The sequence below is a fragment of the Narcine bancroftii genome, chromosome 5 (assembly GCF_036971445.1).
Source record: "Narcine bancroftii isolate sNarBan1 chromosome 5, sNarBan1.hap1, whole genome shotgun sequence".
In the NCBI taxonomy this organism is placed as follows: Eukaryota; Metazoa; Chordata; class Chondrichthyes; order Torpediniformes; family Narcinidae; genus Narcine; species Narcine bancroftii.
Window position 1 is genome coordinate 189,494,598 of NC_091473.1, and position 21,192 is coordinate 189,515,789.

Sequence of the window (21,192 nt, forward strand, 5' to 3'; positions counted from 1 at the left end):
GAGTCCTTTATGATCCTTATGAGGATGTCTTCAATGGATGGGAGTCAGTGCCTGTGATGGACCTGGCTAGGAGTTTGCTACTTTGTTCAGCCTTCCACGTTCCTGGGCACTCGAATTCCCAAACCATTGTATACTTCCCACAATGTACCTGTGGAAGATTAATAGAGTATCAGATGGCATGCCGAATCTCCTCAGACTCCTTCAGAAGTGGAGGCATTAGTGTGCCTTTTTCATAGTTTCTCAGTGTGCTGGCTCCGAGAGATGTCTTCTGAAATATGTACTTACCAGAACTTGAAAGTCCTCGCCCTCTCCACTGCTGTCCCATCAATGAATACAAGTGCATGGTCCCTTAGCCTCCCCTTCCTAAAGTCCTCTGTGGGTCATTGAGGGTCATAGCACGGAATCGTATCAAAAGCACAAAGTCACATCAAGTCTACAATAACCATCGTCAATCGAACCCAGCTTCCTGTCCCAGCAACCTCTCCGTAAAATTCAACTTTATTGGCTCGTGTACCAAGGTTCAGTGAGAAAGTTATTTTGTGTGTGATACATAGTACAGGAGTTAAAACACAGTACAGTTTGCAGAGTTACAGAGAGAGAGAGTTAAGTTAGAATGGAGCAAAGATAAAACTATTTTGATGGTATGAGGTTCATTGAGGAGTCTGATGCCAGCGGGAAAGAAATTGTCATCGAATCTGGTGGGATCTCTCCCTCAAGAATTTTCTTCCTAACAGGAAGGGGATGAAGAGAGTGTGGCTGGGGATGTGAGATGGTCTGAGCCATGTTCACAACCCTCTGCAGTTTCTTGCAATCTTGGGCAGAGCAGTTCCCATCTCACGCAGTGATGCACACCGACAGGATGCTTTCAAGGGTGCATCAGTATGGTTTGTTGAAGGACATTCCAAATTAGAAGCACTGGTTTATTTTCTCGGCCATTACATCGCTGTGAGCAGACCAGGACAGGCCACTGGAGATGTCCACCCCATGAACTGAAAGCTCTTGATTATCTCCACCTCAACATCGTAGATGCAGCTTGGGGAGTGAGCTCCACCTTTACTAATGAGGAGGAAGTTTCGGGACTATTTGTGTTGGGTTTAGGATAGGTTTGTTCCACTGGGGCAGGGAAAAAGATAGTGGAAAAAGGGAATCATGGTTGACGAAGCAGGTGAGGTAGCTGATTAAGAAGAAGGAAGTTTACATTAGATATAGGAAACAGGAAGGGCTCATGAGTATGTGGTAGCCAGGAAAGAGCTTAAGAAAGGATTTTGGAGAGCTTGAAAGGGGCAAGTAGGATTAAGGAGAACCCCAAGGTGTTCTATGTATATGTGAAAAGAAGAATGATGAGAATGAGGTTGGATCTGATAAAGAAGGCAACGTGTGCCTGGAGGTGGAGGAAGTTCTAAATGAATCTTCAGTATCCAGAAGAGAACAGGACTTTGATCAGGGTGAGGTCAAAATAGAACAGGCTTGTGTGCTGGACAATGTGGAGATTAAGGAAGAGGAAGTGTTGGATCTTCTTAAAAACATCAAGATTGGCAAGTCCCTGGGGCCGGCAATGTACTCAAGGTTGCTGTGGGAAGAGCTAGCTGTTGAGTCCTCTTTTGCCACATGGGAGGTGTTAGAGGATTGGTGAATGGCAAAATATGGTCCCCTTGTTTAAAAAAGATAATAGGGAGAATTCTGGGAATTATAGACAGGTAAGTCTTATGTCAATGTTTTAAAACTATTGGAAAGGATTCTTAAGGATAGAAAATTTGAACATTTGGAGTCGTACAGTCTACTCAAGGATAGTCAGCATGGCTTTGTGAAGGGAAGGTCGTGCTTTATGAGCCTATTTGAGTTTTTTGAGGAGGTAACAAAAGAAATCGATGAAGGTAGGGTGGAAGATGTGGTCTACGTGGACTTTAGCAAGGCATTTTACAATGTCCCCCATGAGAGACTCATTCAGAAAGTATGAGGCATGGGATCCATGGAACTTTGGCTGTGTGGATAAAAAATAGGCTTGCAGGTAGAAAGCAGAGTAGTAATGGCAGGAAAGTATTCTGACTGGAGGTCACTGCCTAGTGGAGTACCGCAAGGATCTGTTTTGAGACCCTTGCTCTTTGTGATCTTTGTAAGTGACCTGGATGAAGAGTCAGAAGGATGCATTTGCGGATGATACGAAGGCTGGAGAAGTTGTGGATGGAGTTGAAGGTTGTCGAAAGTTACAAGAGGATATCGACAGGATGCAAAGTTGGGCAGAAAAGTGGCGGATGGAGTTCAATCCGGATAAGTGTGAGGTGATGCATTTTGGAAAGACAAACCAGAAGGTTGAATTCAAGAGTAGAACGGTCATGTTGCAACTCTACAAATCTCTGGTGAGACCACATTTAGAGTATTGTTTTCAGTTCTGGTCACCTTATTATAGGAAGGATGTGGAAGCTATGGAAAGGATGCAGAGGAGATTTATCGGGATGCTGCCTGGATTGGAAAATGTCTTATGAGGCAAGGTTAGCAGAGCTGGGACTTTTATCTTTGGAGCGAAGAAGGATGATAAGAGACCTAATAGAGGCCTTCAAGATTCTGAGATGCTAGATAGGGTGCCTGTTTCCCAGGGCAGGAATAGCAAACACCAGAGGACATGTGTGCAAAGTGAAGGGAGCGAAGTTTAGGGGAGGCATCAAGGGTACATTTTTTATGCAGAGAGTTGTGGGGGCCTGGAATGCTTTGCCGGGGATGGTTGTGGAGGCTGAAACATAAGGGGCATCTAAGAGACTCTTAACAGGGAGTAGGCTAGCAGAAACCAGAGAGGTCGATGCTTATGCCATCCAGTTGGAGTGGCCAGACGGAAAATTGGGTGTTGCTCCTCCAATTTACAGGTGGTCTTGGTTTGACAATACATGAGACCATGGACAGACACACCAGCATGGGAGTGGGGCACAGAATTGAAATGGTTGGCCCATGGGAATTCCCTGTCAATGAAGTGGACAGAGTAAAGGTGCTCAGTGAAGCACTGTGATTGCTGTATGTTTACATTAAAAATTTAACATGAAGAAGGCTCTATCCTGTTCTCACTGGAGTTTAGAAGATTGAGGGAAATCTCATCAAAACCTACTGAATTTTGAAAAGGGCTGGATAGAGTGGACGTGGGGAGGATGTTTCTAGTCTATGAATCAGAATAAAAGGATGTTTCTTTAGCACAGAGGTGAGCAGGTTTATTCCACCAGAGGGTGGTGAATGTGTGGAATCTGTTGCTGCAGACAGGTGTGGAGGCCAGGTTATTGAGGACACACTGCTCCTCCCCAACTACTGTACTGCCCTAGGACTTGGGGGAGGTTCAGTATTCACCGTCTGGTGTCTATGCTCACAATTAACTGCATCTGTGTGTGCTCACACTCATTCATGCCCACACACCTTTCATTTGCATACAAATCCACCCACACATTACATTCACTCTCACTGACGTATGCACACAAACTAGCACACGTTCACAGACACACACACACACACACACACACACACACACACACACACACACACACACACACACTCGCATACACAATCTCATGCTCATAAATGCAAACACGCACAGACACAGACTCTCACATTCACACACACTCACTCTCAGACACAGACACTCAAAAACAAACATGCACACGTTCTCACTCATATATATATATATCTTGGCTTGGCTTCGCGGACGAAGATTTATGGAGGGGGTAATATATATATATAATTTATGTATATACACACACACACCCTCTCTTACTTGACAGTACCTTTCTCTGCAGGTTTCTGGCCGTGACGATGATGCAGCCAACCAACGCCCGGAAAATATTTCCGTGTTTTGATGACCCGGCGCTGAAAGCGACCTTTGACCTGACGGTGATTCACCGACCCCAGCATTCGGTCATCTCCAATATGCCTCCAAGGGGTACGTCACAGGGATTAGCGCAGCCCTCCTGGCCTCACCACCCCTACCCCTCTCCATGCTGCCCTTCCCCTCACTCACACACCCCACCCCTTACCACCCTCCCCCTCACCACTCCCTCTCCTCACCACCCTCACACCTCACCCCACATCCCACTCCTCACCACCCCCACATCCCACTCCTCACCACCCCCACACCCACTCCTCACCTCACACCCTTCACCACCCCCCTCACCCCTGCACACTGCCCCCACAGCTGTCATCCTCAACTCCATGGCCTTTACCAATGGCAATTCCCCTGAATCGCAGTCACCCTCGGCCCTCTCCACCCCAAGCCCCAAACTCATTCCCGACTGACAACCTGACACAGAGAACACAAGGATTACAGGGTTTGGGGGGCTATAGGATCTATGGGTCATATTGATGTCTCCTCTCCCTTTCTCTCCCCTTCCACTTTTCTTCCCTCACCCCTCTCTCCACTTCTACTCTCTCCTTCCCTCTGTCTCTCACCTCCTCCCCTCCTCTCCCATTCCCCTTGCCCCACTACCACTGCCCATCTGCAGCCACCTCGGAGATGTGGGTCCGCGGACAGGTGTGGCTGGTGACCAGGTTCCAGCGCACGCCTCTGATGTCTCCCTACCTGCTGGCGTGTGTCGTGTCCGACTTCCGATTTATTGAGGAGACCTCCAATGGTGTCACGGTAACTGCCATGGCCTGTTTGATAACCCCTCGCTAACCTGACTGTGAGCCCTGGAACTAACCCGCAGCTCCTAGAGCAGAACATAGAACAGTACAGCATTGCTGCAGGCCCTTCAGCCCACATATCTGTGCTGAACACCATGCTCATGTTAAACTAAATCACTAGTGCCTGCACCTGATCCATCTCCCTTCATCACATTTCTATTTCTATATAGAAGCCTCTAACCACCACTATTTCATCTACTTCCACCTCTACCCTTGACAGCCTCTTCCAGGCACCCACCACTCTGTAGAAAATCTTGCCCCACACATCTCCCTTAAACCCCACCCACCCTACCTTAACCGCCTGTCTGTTAACTCCTGTGGAAAGCGAAGCAGCATCATGGCCTTGCTGACTCCATTCAGCCTGAATCATTAGCCCTCTCCCCAAAGACACTGCCTGACCTGCTGAGTGTTTCCATCATTTTCTGCCTTTCGATTCAGATCTCCAGAATTTTGCTTTTTGGGCTCAGTCAATGAGATCTGGGAATTCCCCTCCATCTGAGAAGCAAGTGGGCTTTACCAACCAGGCCATGGATTTCGACACATCTTTGCATTCTTACTGTCGATCACCCACTCACACTGATCCTGTTTTGATATCCCATTGTTCTCATCAACTCCCCTCATATTGGCCTTCATTAATCAAGGTATTGAATACTGGAGTTGGGATGTTATGGTAAAGTTGACATTGGTGAGGCGAAATTTGGACTATTGTGAGTTTTGGTCGCCTAACTATAGGAAAGATACCAATAAGATAGAAAGTGCAGATGTAACAATATTAATATTGGGAGAATTTATAAGATTTAGAGTAGGTCACATACATACACCACATTTTAAAACATCTTATTTGACAGACTGAAGAAATATTGAAGATCTATGGAGAATGTAAGAACCTTTAACAAGTAGGTGTTAATTGAACTGACCTCATACAATGAATGACCATTGTTTGGAACTGGAGACTTGATGATGAGTGGACGCTCTTTTGAAGGGTTTTGCCAGAGAGCACAGAAAGGTCACCTGGATTGTTTACCCCAGATAACAACTTGAGAAGAACTGTTGTTTGCTGGAGAAGGTGGGGGTTTTGCAAGACATGAGCCACATGCTCTTTTTGGAGTTTCAGTTGGAAGAGAGAGAGTTGAGTTAATAGCTCAATCTGAAAAGTGCAAGCCAGGAAAAATTGTTTGAAACTGATGAAAGCAAGTTCCAGAGCAGTAGATGGCTGGAAGTGCTATCTGTCTGATGTTTCTCTTGAAATAGAGGAAGGAATGGAACTCTGTGGTAGCTTGAAGAGGTTACCATATGGAAGACCCTGATGGGGCGAGACCCTGAGGTGACTAATGGTGGTACCTCAGTTGTGGAAATCCTGGAGCAGCAAATATCTCTCTCTGCAAACCCTACAAGGACCTTCCTGAATGGTAAACATTTGCCTTTCAAGCAACAAAGCCTGGTGAACTTTATACACGTTGAATTCTGTGCAGTGTAAGAATTGCCTACAACCAGAGAACTTGGAAGAAGGAGAAGTGAGATTGAACTGTGAACCAAAGAACTTTTCTTGAATCCACGCGCGCGCGCGCGCACACACACACACACACACACACACACACAATTTGGGCTAGTATAGAGTATAGTATAAGTATAGAGATAAGTTAAAGTTTGATTCTATTTTCATGTTTGAAGTTGATTAAAAATAACTTGTTTTAAAAACCACTTGTCTTGTTGAATGTCTATTGCTGCTGGGTTTTGGGGTCCTTTGCACTCGTAACACGGAGAAGATTAACTAGGATGTTGCCTGGACTTCAGGAACTGAGTTAAAGTGAAAGGTTAAACAGGTTAGGACTTTATTCCCTGGTGTGGAGGGGAGATTTAATAGAGATTTACTTTGACTATTCCCCTATCTATGAGGCTTTCCACTGAGGGTAGGTAAGATAATGTACAAACCAGAGGACATGGGTGAAGAGAGTGAAAGGGGAAATATTTAGGGAGAATGTGAGGGGGTACCTCTTCCTCTTCACACAGAGAGTGGTGGGAGTGTGGAACAAACTCCCAACTGAGAAGGTGAATGCAGGCACAACATTAACATTTAAGAAGCATTTGACAGGCACATGGATGAGAGAGGTATGGAGGGCTATGGACTGGGTGCAGGTCAGTGGAACCAGGCAAAACAAAATAATTTGGCACAGACTAGAAGGGCCCTGTTCCTGTGCTATAGTGTTCTATGGTTCTAGAGATTTGCCCAGATTGGAGAGCACACCTTATGAGGATAGGTTGAGTGATCTTGTCTTTTTCTCTTTGGAGAAACAGAGGATGAGGGGTGACCTGGTAGAGGTGTACAAGGTGATGAGAGGTGTTGATCATGTGGATGGCCAGAGGTTTTCCCCCGGGGCTGAAATGGCTCACAGGAGGGGGCATAGTTTTAAGGTGCTTGGGAGTAAGTACAGGGGAATGTAAGAAGTAAGATTGATGGGTGCATGGAATGTGTGGAAACAGGTACAATAGGATCTTTTAAGAGACTATTAGGAATGTGGAACTGAGAAAAATGGAGTGTTATGCAGTAGTGAAATCCAAGGCAGTTGTTAGGTTAGCACAACACTGGGGGCCAAAGAGCCTGGACTGTGCTGGAGATCTCTATATTCTTGTTACACTGTGGCCTGTTTAATGCATACTGGGCTAGGGTAGGTGGTAAGGGTTTAATGATCAGTGTTAGCCCCAGGTTTAGGAGGGTGTCAGTGCTGAACCCCAGGTTTGGGGTGGGGGGAGGAGTTGTTCAGTGTTGACTCTGGAGATGGGGAGGAGTAAGACCCCACCCCTGGAGCCTGGCTGAAGAAGATTTAGCCGACTGGTTACTTAACCCTTGCATCGCCATTGCAGATTCGAGTCTGGGCCCGTAAACAGGCAGTGGAAGGAGGGCAAGGAGACTTTGCGTTACAGGCAGCAGGGAGGCTCCTTCACTTCTACGAGCAGCAGTTTCAACTCTACTACCCTCTGAAGAAGTTGGGTGGGTATGGACCACCGCTTATCGACATCTGGTTTGTTCTGCCCCAGTACAACCCAGTTCACGGGATACACAGCTGAACCCACTACCAACTCTTCATAAGCCAAGCTCTCTCCACATTGTCTATCACACACTAGAGAGTGAAGTTTCCTCTCCTCTTTCCCATCACACACCCCCGGGGTCACACACAAAATGAAGCTCCCTCTGCACCATCCCATCACACACTTCTGGGGTCATGCACAGAGTGAAGCTTCCTCCACATTGTCCCATCACACACTCCCAGGGTCAGACACAGTGAAGTTCCCTCTGCACCATCCCATCACACACTCCCGAGGTCGCACACAAAATGAAGCTTCCTCTGCACCGTCCCATCATACATTCACGGGATCACACACAAAATGAAGCTCCCTCCGCACCGTCCCGTCACACACTCCCGGGGTCAGACCCAGAGTGAAACTCCCTCCACACCATCCCGTCACGCACTCTTGGGGTTAGACCCAGAGTTCAGCTTTCTCTCTTTCTGTCCGGTGTCCCATCACACTCCCAGGTGAGGGTTTAACAAGTAGGTGGGGGAGTGATAATTTGAGCCTCTTGTCAGATCCGATTGTTAGATGGTCCCCCATCAGAGCTATCATAGTCACCCATTGTCCTGATGTCCTTCCCTGGTGTTTATTTGTAAAGAATGGCCATTAGTCAGTTGGCATTATATATGGATAGAGATCTCCCACAGACTGATACCTTCATTGTGTTATTTGAGGGCCATTGGTCACCCACCACTCCTCGACTGAGACACAAACACGCCATTATGCTGCACACCCTGATTACTGGTCCCTGGTGCCTGGTGAGAGGAGGGGGGGGGGGTCCTGAATCCTCCTGGCTGGACATCCATCTCTCTCTGACTCTGCCTCCACAGACCTGGTGGCAGTTCCCTGCTTTGACAGCGGAGGCATGGAGAACTGGGGCGTGATCATCTTCAGGGAGACAAATCTCCTCTTCCAGGCTGGGGAGAATTCGGAGAGCAGTCGCCAGAGCTTGTTGTTGGTACTTGCCCATGAGCTCGTACATCAGGTGGGTCCAAGGTTCCCCAAACCCACAGGCACCTCCTTCACCATCCTGTCAATCAACTTGATGACATATTATAGAGGGGGAGCTGGGACAGGGTGGAGGGAGTGTTGGGACAGTGTGTACAGGCAGCATTGTTGGCACGGTGCAATGGGAAATTTGGGACAGGGTGTACAGACAGTGTTGATGGCATGGTACAGATGGAGTGTTGGGATGGGGTTGGGGAAGCATTGGGATGGTGTATACAGGCAGCATTGATGGCACAGTACAGAGGGAGAGCTGGGATGGGGTGGAGGGAATGTTGGGATTGTGTGTACAGGCAAGGTTGAACTGCTCTTGACTGTTGAATGGTGTCCGGCAGTGGTTTGGAAACCTGGTGACAATCCAATGGTGGAATGACCTCTGGTTGAATGAAGGATTCGCCACCTACTTCAGTTACCTTGGCAACACCTTCATCAATCCTGATTGGACGGTGGTGAGTACATCATAGCAAACATCAGAAGCATAGAGCATCAGTATTCTGCAAACAATATATGTTGTATCTGCAAATTTTAGTCCTTTGCTGTTCAGTTGAAGGACACCCCAATGATAAGTAGGCTATTGGGTAAATCGGCTCCCAGGGGTGTGAGTTAGTGGAAGAATCCCGGGGAGTTGATAGACTGTGGGGAGAATAAATTGGGATCACTGTAAATGGATAGCACAGATTTGTTGGGCTGAATAGCCTGTGATTTCATATTCCCAATGTCTATTACCAACTTTTATAGGTGCACCATTGAAAGTATCTGTGATAGTACAGATTCTATCACCAATGGTAATGTAGGATGACTGTGATTGGCTGAGAGTGTAGTCACACCTACTGGCAGGTCTTAAAGGATTGCTCCTAGCCAGACCAAGTCATTCTGGACTGGTCAGCTACTTGTGATATGCTCCAGTCTTTTAGTTAATAAAAGCCTTGGTTTGGATCAACAGTCTTTGGTTCTTACGACGCGCATTACAGTATCCTGTCGGGGTGAGCACTGTGTGGAACCGCAACTGCTCTGCCCAAGACTCCCAAGAATCTACAGAGGGATGTGGACATAGCTAGCCCATCTCACAAACCCCCCTCCCCTCCATCAATGGCATCACACTCCCCTCTACTCCATTGGCTGTCCATACCTCATCACAACCTCTCCTCTCCCTCAGCTCTGTCTACACCTCATCACCCCCTCCCCTCCATCGACTGTGTGTTCACCTCATCGCCCCCTCCCCTCCATCGACTGCGTCTACACCTCATCGCCCCCTCCCCTCCATTGATTCTCTACACCTCATCACAATCCCTCCGCTCCATTCACTCTGTCAACATCTCATCACATCCCCTCCCCATCCAACTACTTTGTCTACACCTCATAACACACTCCTCCCCATCCATCGACTCCATGTACATCTCATCACACACTCCTCCTGTCCATCAACTCCGTCTACCCCTCATCACACCCTCCTTCCCTCCATTGTCTCTTTCCACACCTCTTCCTGCCTTGGACAAGCTGCCAAAATGTGAAAGGACCGGTTCCTACTCCCCTCTCCCTCTTCAGCCCCTACACCCGTCGGGTAGTAGACACGTGTTCCAAAACACGATTCTCCAGGTTCAAGGGGACTTCCTTTCCTACTGTTATCAGACTCGTGAATGGAACCCTCACTGGTTAACATTGAATTGTCTACCCTAATTGGAAGGATCGGATGGATGAGATGCAGAGGGGAGACATTTGAAGTGGACCTGAAGTTCAATGTTTCCACTCCAAGGGGTCCAAACCTGGGATGAGCTGCTAGAGGAAGTTGTAGAAGTTGTACATAATTCACAAGATATTTGGACAGGATGTGGATAGGAAGAGTTCAGAAAGTTCTAGACTAAATGCAGACAAATGGGAGTCCCAGAATGCCAACTTGACTGGAATGGAGGAGATGGGCTGAAAGGCAAGTTCTACGCCTGGCAAAGACATTCAGCCAATCCTGCCACCCTTTCCATGCCAGGACTCTGTGTTTGCAGCCAATGGCCTCCACCTAACGCTGGAGTCGGATGCCCTGGCCAACTCCCATCCTCTGTCCATTGGCGAGCAGGAGGTCAGCACCACCGAACACATCAGCCAGCTGTTCGACAACATCTCGTATGAGAAGGTGAGGGTGGGGCGTGGTGAGGGGAGAGGCACTGTCTCCTGACTCCAGAGACCTGGGTTCAATCCCCACCTTTGCGCGTATGTGTGTGTTTGTGTGACCATGTGCGTGTGCTGTTTGTGTACATGTGTATGTTGTGTGTGCGTGTGTACATGAATGTGTGTATGTACGTGTGTGTGTGTAGATGCATATACATGTCAGTGGTTGTTCTCCCTGTGATGCTGTGAGGTGTCCCCCCCACCCCCATCCCTCCAGAGTTACGGTTTCCTCCCACATCCCTGCACTGCAAGTCAACGTGTTATTCGGCCGCTGTAAGATCCCCCCCCCCCACCCTCCATCAGTATGTGGTGAGGGGTTAGAATCCAGGAGGGGGAGTTGCTGGGATATGGGGAGAATAAAATGGGATCAGATTGAATGGCATTACTGCAGCCACAGAAATAAGGGGCAAGTCTGACGATGTACCAGGGATACAGAGAGGAGGTTTACCTTTCCCAATATTGCCTGGGTTTTCCCTTAGTGCAAGGGGCTTTGATAGGATTTGTTAAGAAAGTTTATTTGACTCAGTTAGTAAATAGTCTTACTACAGACGGGAGTCCTGGAATTTATCTTTGAGAAGGCAGTGAAAGTGATAGCCGGGGAAGACTTTGGGAGTGTGAAGCATAGTTCTGTGAGGCTCAGAGTAGCGATGGAAGGGGATGAGGTTGGCGTTCAAGCTAAGTCAGGAGAGAGCTACTCTCACTTTGTTCATTTTAGATTGGTCACAGTGTTTGACAAACAGAGACACACTTCAGTTTATACAAATCTTTATTACAAAATCTTAAGCTGATTTCAAACTACAAAATGCAAGCCCTTCCCAATTATATTTATCAACACCTGGACTGGTCCCAACTGCCAAAGCGAGGCAATAACGTCACATTTGTAGTAGGTTGTCTGGTCGCCGGTAGCAGCTTCTCCACCTCCCCTGACTGGGACATTGGTTGGAGTCCAGAAGTTCTTCTTCTTGCTGAGAGATGTTGCCACCTCTCTGAGAGTCTCAAATTCAGCAGTGGGACCATGGCTTGTATTACCCAAAAATTGTTTACTCATAGCTTATCTCTTAGAATAAATGATTTAATTATCTTCAAGGTCTCCTCACAGTGGGGAGTCACGTGATGGAGTAGTGGCCGGTAGGGGAATTCCAGCCCTCTCCAGAAAAGCCACTAACACAGAAACCATAACAAATTGAAAGTGAAAGTGTGAAGAAAATGGCAGCAAAGAAAGAAAAACCAAAAACAACGGGAAGAAAAGAAGAAGGAAGGACATCGGAAGAGGAAGGTGAAGGCCTTACTGGTACGAGGAAGCCCGCCGTGGAGAGAGAAGCCCGCTCCCTGAGGTCAGTGGAAGCCCCGAACTCGGGACTACAAAAATGGCTCACGGAGCCAAACAAAAGTGCGCAACCGTGCATGGGCGAATCCTTGCGCATGCGTGGATGCGCAAGACAAAAATAACACTGACGGGAGGGGGGACCAGCTGAGGAGTAAATCTCCACAGCCGAAACAGGCAACAACAAAACAACAGCAAGACTCTCAACAGGAAAACATAGAAAATAACAGGAACAAGAAGGAAGAGAATAAAAATAGGAAATCAAAGAAACAACAGATGATCAACTCAGAGGAAGAAGACCAACACCAAGACACTTTTAATAAAAATAAGAAAAACAAAAATACCAACAAAATAAAACAAACAACCCAACAAGAAAACCAGAAGAGACAGAGGTAAAGGACACAGATCCTGGAGTGGACTCAGAAGAAGAGGAGGAAGAACACAGAGAAGTGGAAGATGAAGGGAAGGGCAAGTACATGGATATATTTTTTTTAAGAATATATGGAAACAGTAAAAGAATGGCAGTCACAAGAATTCAGTGAAATAAAAAGAAGAATAAAAAGTACAGAAGAAAAAGTGAATAGATTAGAGATGATCATGACAGGTATAGGAAAAAGAGTAGACAAGGTGGAAGAACGAGAAACAGCCATAACAATGGAATTAGATGACTTAAAAAAGAAATTAGAAGAATCTGATAAAAAAGTTAAAGAAACATAGGAGCTGTTAGCTCAGAAAATAGATAAAATGGAAAATTAAAATAGAAGAAACAAAATAAAGATAGTGGGCCTTAAGGAAGATGAAAAAGGCAAAAATATGAAAGAATTTATAAAAGAATGGATCCCCAGGGTCCTAGGAAGACCAGAATTACAGGAAGAAATGGAAATAGGGCACACAGAACATTAGCCCCTAAACCACAACCACAACAAAAACCAAGATCCATTCTAGTAAAATTCCTAAGATATACAACAAGAGAAAATATATTGGAGAAGGCAATGAAAAAAATAAGAGAATACAAAAAACCACTGGAAACAAAGGTCAAAATTTTTTTTTCTATCCAGATATAAGTTTTGAACTCCTGAAGAAGAGGAAGGAGTTCAATGCAGCAAAAACGACCCTATGGAAAAAAGGTTATAAATTTATGTTAAAATACCCAGCGGTACTTAAAATAGTTATCCCGGGGCAGCAAAGCAAACTATTTTCGGATCCGGAAAAAGCACAAAAATTTGCGGAACAACTACAAAACAGACAGAGAGATGAAGAGATGTAACAAGAACAAAAATGACAACAAACAACATATATATATATATATATATATATAAAAATAGAATATAAGTAAGAACTAAGAAGGGAAAGAAAGGGAAGAAAGGAAGTAAGGAGGGAATTAAGAGAGTGACCTTTGTTATATATGAAGATTAAAATCTTTTCTGGGGGGGCTGGGTGGGGAAGAATTACAGTCACTGCGAAATCAGTTGACGCTTGCGAGCGGATTCGCAAATCCAAATGGAGAGGGGAGATGTGGTTGTCCGACAAGGGACAAAGGGCAACTCAGAAAGGGGAGGGACTATTAGGGTTAAAGGAATTTTAGATATGAGAATAGTGGAAATATTTTGTTTTAGAAATGTTATAATGTGTTCAAAAAATAGGAGAATAAGGAAAATGTTTGATGTTTTAGGAATGTTGTCTTATAAAGGGTTCAAAACAAGAAAACAGAAATGAATAAGAAGGGAAGGTGGAGATGAGGAAATGGACAGGAAAGATAAACAAAGTATGAAATGACTATGTTGAACTATATGACTTTAAATATTAATGGAATACATAACCAAATCAAAAGGAAGAAACTGTTAAATTTACTGAAAAAAGAAAAAATTGATATAGCATTCGTACAAGAAACACATCTAACTGAAGTGGAACACAAGAAATTAAAGAGAGATTGGATAGGACATGTAACAGCAGCGTCATATAATTCAAAAGCCAGAGGAGTAGCTATATTAATCAATAAAAATGTACCAATCAAAATAGAAGAGGAAATAATACATCCAGCAGGGAGATATGTAATGATAAAATGTCAGATATATTCAGAATTTTGGAATTTACTCAATATATACTCACCTAATGAAGAAGATCAAAAATGTATGCAAGATATCTTTTTGAAGATAGCAGATATGCAAGGGATCATACTAATAGGAGGGGATTTTAACCTTAATTTGGAATCAAACATGGATAAAACTGGAAAAAAAACTAACAGAAAGAACAAAGTAACCAAATTTATAATTAAATCAATGCAAGAAATGCAACTTTTGGATATATGGAGGAAACAACACCCAAAGGAAAAGGAATATTCATATTATTCAGGTAGACACAAAACATACTCAAGGATAGACCTATTCCTGTTATCAGCCCACATTCAAGGGAGGGTTATGAAAACGGAATATAAAGCTAGACTATTATTCGATCACTCACCCCTGTTATTGGCAATAGAGCTAGAGGACATCCCACCAAGAATGTATAGATGGAGATTAAACTCCATGCTACTTAAAAGGCAGGATTTTAGAGAATTAATTGAATGACAAATTAAAATGTACTTTGAAATAAATACGGAATCAGTGATAGATAAGTTTATACTATGGGACGCAATGAAAGCGTTCATCAAAGGGCAAATAATAAGTTATGTAACTAAGATGAAGAAGGACTATAATCAGGAAACAGAGCAGTTGGAAAGGGAAATAGCAAATATAGAAAAAGAATTAGCAATGAAGGAAGACACAACTAAAAGAAGAGAATTGGCAGATAAAAAAATAAAATATGGAACACTACAAACATATAAGGTAGAGAAGAACATAATGAAGACAAAACAGAAATATTATGAACTAGGAGAAAAAACGCACAAAATTCTAGCGTGGCAGCTTAAGACAGAACAAACTAAAAAATGGTATTAGCATTAAGGAAAAAGGACAAACAAATTACATATAATCCAACGGAGATCAATGAAAACTTCAGGGAATTCTACGAGCAATTATATCAAACTGAAAACGAAGGGAAAGAAGACAAAATAGATGAATTTCTAACTAAAATTGAACTATCGAAATTACAAACAGAGGAGCATAATAAATTAATAAAACCATTTGAAATAGAAGAATTGCAGGAGATATTAAAAAAAACTACCGAACAATAAAACACCAGGAGAGGATGGATTCCCAATAGAATTCTACAAAACATTTAAAGACTTATTAATTCCTCCCCTCCTGGAAGTAATCAACCAGATTGATAAAACACAAAACATACCAGATTCATGCAAAACAGCAATAATTACAGTAATACCAAAGACAGGGAAAGATCCACTAGCATCAGCATCATATAGACCAATATCTCTACTTAACACAGATTATAAGATAATAGCTAAACTTTTAGCAAACAGATTAGCTGACTATGTACCAAAAATAGTAAATCTAGACCAAACTGGATTTATTAAAGAAAGACGAACAACGGACAATATCTGTAAATTTATTAACTTAATTCATGCAGTAGAAGGAAATAAAACTCCGACAGTTGCGGTTGCTTTAGATGCAGAGAAGGCCTTTGACAGAGTAGAATGGAATTATTTATTCAAAGTACTACAAAAATTCAGCCTACCAGAGAAATATATTAATTGGATTAAAGCATTATATAAGGGGCCATTGGCGAAAGTGACAGTAAATGGATATATATCAAAACAATTTAACTTAAGCAGATCAACAAGGCAGGGATATCCACTATCTCCTTCACTGTTCGTGTTAGCTATAGAACCACTAGCAGAACTGATAAGAACAGAAAATAAGAGGGATAAAAATAAAAGACAAGGAATATAAAATCATTCTATTTGCAGATGACGTTATAATATACTTAACAGAACCAGAAATATCAATAAAAGAATTACATAGGAAATTGAAGGAATATGGAGAAGTATCGGGGTACAAGATCAACGCAAATAAAAGTGAAACAATGCCAATGAATAATGCGGATTTCACAAAGTTTAAAAAAGAATCACCATTTAGATGGCAAACACAAGCAATGCGATACCTAGGTATACAACTAAATAAAATCTCGGCCATCTATATAAACTAAATTATCATCCATTAATGAAAATATTACAAGACGACTTAGAGCATTGGAAAGACTTACCACTAACACTAATAGGAAGGATAAACTGTATTAAAATGAACATTTTCCCAAGGATACAATACCTATTTCAGGCATTATCAATTCACCTAACAGAGAAATTCCTCAAGGAGCTAAAGAAAATAATAAGGAAATTCTTATGGAAATGGGGGAAACCGAGGAGAGCACTAGATAAATTAACAGAATGGTACAAACAAGGAGGCTTACAACTACCAAACTTTAAGAATTATTATAGAGCCGCACAGTTAAGATATCTATCAGATTTTTATCAAACAAGGGAAAAACCAGATTGGACCAGATCAGAACTAGATAAAATAGGGAAGAAGATACCTGAACATATACTATATAAATGGGATGAAAAATTGGTGCAACGTAGGAATTCACCGGTATTGCATCATCTGCTCAACATTTGGAAGAAGATTCACGTAGAAAGGAATAAAACAAATTACCAACTACCAAAACTAATATATATATTTTTTTTAAATTTTTTATTTTTCACACCATAAATCACATTAACCATGGTACACACTTTTTACTTTTGACACATATACAGTGCCATTTTCGCCCCCCCCTCCCTCCTCCCATCCCACCCTCCCTACCTCCCCCCTCCCGTCCATTTAAGGTATACATTCTAGGATATATTAAACCAGTCAGACAATGTTGTCATTCAATAAAAATACACCAAAAATTCTACTGAGTCCATTCTTTTCATTTCCTTTTCCTTCCGTTAACTTAGGTAATGACTGTCCCCGGTAGGTTTTCGCTATTGTATTTAATGTAAGGCTCCCAAATTTGTTCGAATATTTCAATATTATTTCTTAAACTATATGTTATTTTTTCCAATGGAATACATTTATTCATTTCTATATACCATTGTTGTATTTTCAAATTATCATCCAATTTCCAGGTTGACATAATACATTTTTTTGCAACGGCTAAAGCTATCTTAACAAATCTTTTTTGTGCATCCTCCAAATCAATTCCAAATTCTTTGTTTTTTATGTTAATTAGGAGGAAGATCTCTGGATTCTTTGGTATATTGTTTTCTGTTATTTTATTTAATATCTGATTTAGATCTTCCCAAAATTTTTTTACTTTCTCACATGTCCAGATTGCATGAATTGTTGTTCCCATTTCTTTTTTACATCGAAAACATCTATCAGATACTGTTGGGTCCCATTTATTTAACTTTTGAGGTGTAATGTATAGCCTGTGTATCCATTTATATTGTATCATACGTAACCTCGTATTTATTGTATTTCTCATCGTTCCGGAGCATAACTTCTCCCATGTTTCCTTTTTTATCTTTATATTTAAATCTTGTTCCCATTTTTGTTTAGTTTTACCATTTGTTTCCTCATTCTCCTTTTCTTGTAGTTTAATATACATATTTGTTATAAATCTTTTGATTAACATTGTATCTGTAATCACATATTCAAAGTTACTTCCCTCTGGCAAACTCAAGCTGCTTCCTAATTTATCCTTCAAGTAGGATCTCAATTGGTAATATGCCAACACTGTATCTTGAGTTATATTGTACATATCTTTCATTTGTTCAAAGGATAAAAATCTATTTCCTGAAAAACAATTTCCTATTCTTTTAATCCCTTTTTTTCCCCATTCTCTAAAGGAAAGGTTATCTATTGTATAAGGGAGTAACTTGTTTTGCGTCAATATTAGTTTTGGTAATTGATAATTTGTTTTATTTCTTTCTACATGAATCTTCTTCCAAATATTGAGGAGATGATGTAATACTGGAGAAGTTCTATGTTGTACCAATTTTTCAATCCCATTTATATAATATGTGTTCAGGTATCTTTTCCCCTATTTTATCTAATTCTAATCTCGTCCAATCTGGCTTTTCCCTTGTTTGATAAAAATCTGATAGGTATCTTAATTGTGCGGCTCTATAATAATTTTTAAAATTTGGCAGTTTTAAGCTTCCTTGTTTATACCATTCTGTTAATTTATCTAGTGCTATCCTCGGTTTCCCCCCTCTCCATAAAAATTTCCTTATTATTTTCTTGAAGAATTTCTCTGTCAGTTGTATTGGCAATGCCTGAAATAAGTATAATATCCTTGGAAAAATGTTCATTTTAATACAGTTTATCCTTCCTATTAGTGTTAGTGGTAAATCTTTCCAATGCTCTAAATCGTCCTGTAATTTTTTCATTAGTGGATAATAATTGAGTTTATATAGTTGGCCGAGATTTTTGTTTATTTGTACCCCTAGGTATCTTATTGCTTGCAATTGCCATCTAAATGGTGATTCCTTCTTAAATTTTGAGAAATCCGCATTATTCATAGGCATTGCTTCACTTTTATTTACGTTTATCTTGTAACCCGACACTTCTCCATATTCCTTCAATTTCTTATATAATTCTTTTATTGATAGTTCTGGTTCTGTTAAGTACACTATAAAATCATCCGCAAATAAACTGATTTTATATTCCTTGTCTTTTATTTTTATTCCTTTTATATTATTATCTGTTCTTATCAATTCTGCTAGTGGTTCTATAGCTAACGCAAACAATAAAGGTGACAGTGGGCATCCCTGCCGTGTTGACCTGCTTAAGTTAAATTGCTTTGATACATGTCCATTTACTGTCACTTTCGCTAACGGTCCCTTATATAATGCTTTAATCCAATTAATATACTTCTCCGGTAAACTGAATTTTTGCAATACTTTGAACAAATAATTCCATTCTACTCTGTCAAAGGCCTTCTCTGCGTCTAAAGCAACTGCTACTGTAGGTGCTTTATTCCCTTCTACTGCATGAATTAAGTTAATAAATTTACAAATATTGTCTGTTGTGCGTCTTTTTTTGATAAATCCAGTTTGGCCTAAATTTACCATTTTCGGTACATACTCTGCTAATCTGTTTGCTAATAGTTTAGCTATTATCTTATAATCTGTGTTAAGTAAAGATATTGGCCTGTATGACGCTGGTGAGAGTGGATCTTTCCCTTGCTTTAGTATTACTGTAATTATTGCTGTTTTACATGAATCTGGTAAGCTTTGTGTTTTATCAATCTGGTTGATTACTTCCAGGAGGGGCAGAATTAATAAGTCTTTAAATGTTTTGTAGAATTCTACTGGGAATCCATCCTCTCCTGGTGTCTTATTATTTGGTAATTTTTTTATTATCTCTTGTATTTCTACTATTCCAAATGGTTCTGTTAATTTATTTTGTTCCTCTATTTGTAGTTTTGGTAGTTCAATTTTAGTCAGAAATTCATCTATTTTCCCTTCTTTCCCTTTGTTTTCAGTTCGGTATAATTGTTCATAGAATTCTCTAAAGTTTTCCTTAATTTCTTTTGGATTATATGTAATTTGTTTGTCTTTTTTCCTTGATGCCAATACCATTTTCTTAGCTTGTTCTGTCTTAAGCTGCCATGCTAGGATTTTGTGCGTTTTTTCACCTAGTTCATAATATTTCTGTTTTGTCTTCATTATATTCTTCTCCACCTTATATGTTTGTAGTGTTTCATATTTTATTTTTTTATCTGCCAATTCTCTTCTTTTAGTTGTATCTTCCTTCATTGCTAATTCTTTTTCTATATTTACTATTTCCCTTTCCAACTGCTCTGTTTCCTGGTTATAGTCCTTCTTCATCTTGGTTACATAACTTATTATTTGCCCTCTAATGAATGCTTTCATTGCATCCCATAGTATAAACTTATCTTCCACTGATTCCATATTTATTTCAAAATACATTTTTATTTGTTTTTCAATAAATTCTCTAAAATCCTGCCTTTTAAGTAACATGGGGTTTAATCTCCATCTATACATTCTTGGAGGGATGTCTTCTAACTTTACTGTCAATATTAAGGGTGAATGGTCTGATAGTATTCTAGCTTTATATTCTGTTTTTCTTACTCTATCTTGCATACAAGCTGATAACAAAAATAGGTCTATTCTTGAGTATGTTTTATGTCTAGCCGAGTAATATGAATATTCCTTTTCCTTTGGGTGTTGTTTCCTCCATATATCCAAAAGTTGCATTTCTTCCATCGATTTAATTATAAATTTGGTTATTTTGTTCTTTCTGTTAATTTTTTTCCCAGTTTTCTCCATATTTGAATCCAAATTCAGGTTGAAGTCCCCTCCTATTAATATGTTCCCTTGCGTATCTGCTACCTTCAAAAAGATATCTTGCATAAACTTTTGATCTTCTTTGTTAGGTGAATATACATTGAGTAGATTCCAAAACTCCGAATATATCTGACATTTTATCATTACATATCTCCCTGCTGGATCTATTATTTCCTCTTCTATTTTAAATGGCACATTTTTACTAATTAATATAGCTACTCCTCTTGCTTTTGAATTATACGATGCTGCTGTTACGTGTCCTTCCCAATCTCTCTTTAATTTCTTGTCCTCCAATTCAGTTAAATGTGTTTCTTGCACAAATGCTATATCAATTTTTTCTTTTTTCAGTAAATTTAGCAGTTTCTTCCTTTTAATTTGGTTATGTATTCCATTAATATTTAAAGTCATATAGTTCAACGTAGCCATTTTATACTTTGTTTATCTTCCCTTTCCGTTTCTCCATCATTACCTTTCCTTCTTATCCATTTCTGTTTTCTTGTTTTGAACCCTTTATAAGACAACATTCCTAAAACATCAAACATTTTCCTTATTCTCCTATTTAGCCCCAATCTCCTCTTCCCCTCCTGAGTTGTCCTTTATCCCTTGTCGGACAACCACATCTCCCCTCTCCATTTGGATTTGCGAATTCACTCGCAAGCGTCAGCTGATTTTGCAGTGACCGCAACTCCTCCCCACCCAGCCCCCCCCAGAAAAGATTTCACTTTTCATA

General features: G+C 41.3%; 1 protein-coding gene across 5 annotated transcripts in view; it reads left to right on the forward strand.

The window, feature by feature from the left end:
• The window catches only part of LOC138764414 (aminopeptidase Ey-like), a 76,690-nt gene that overhangs the window by 5,788 nt on the left and 49,710 nt on the right, over positions 1-21,192 (forward strand). For 4 of the 5 annotated variants that reach the window (XM_069940301.1, XM_069940303.1, XM_069940305.1 and 1 more), the window contains exons 3-8: positions 3,771-3,913; positions 4,473-4,609; positions 7,516-7,642; positions 8,553-8,707; positions 9,063-9,176; positions 10,709-10,852. In XM_069940301.1, the coding sequence (XP_069796402.1) occupies positions 3,771-3,913; positions 4,473-4,609; positions 7,516-7,642; positions 8,553-8,707; positions 9,063-9,176; positions 10,709-10,852 (820 nt within the window). The remainder of the gene's footprint in view (positions 1-3,770; positions 3,914-4,472; positions 4,610-7,515; positions 7,643-8,552; positions 8,708-9,062; positions 9,177-10,708; positions 10,853-21,192) is intronic. The other variant, XM_069940302.1, reaches the window with a different exon arrangement.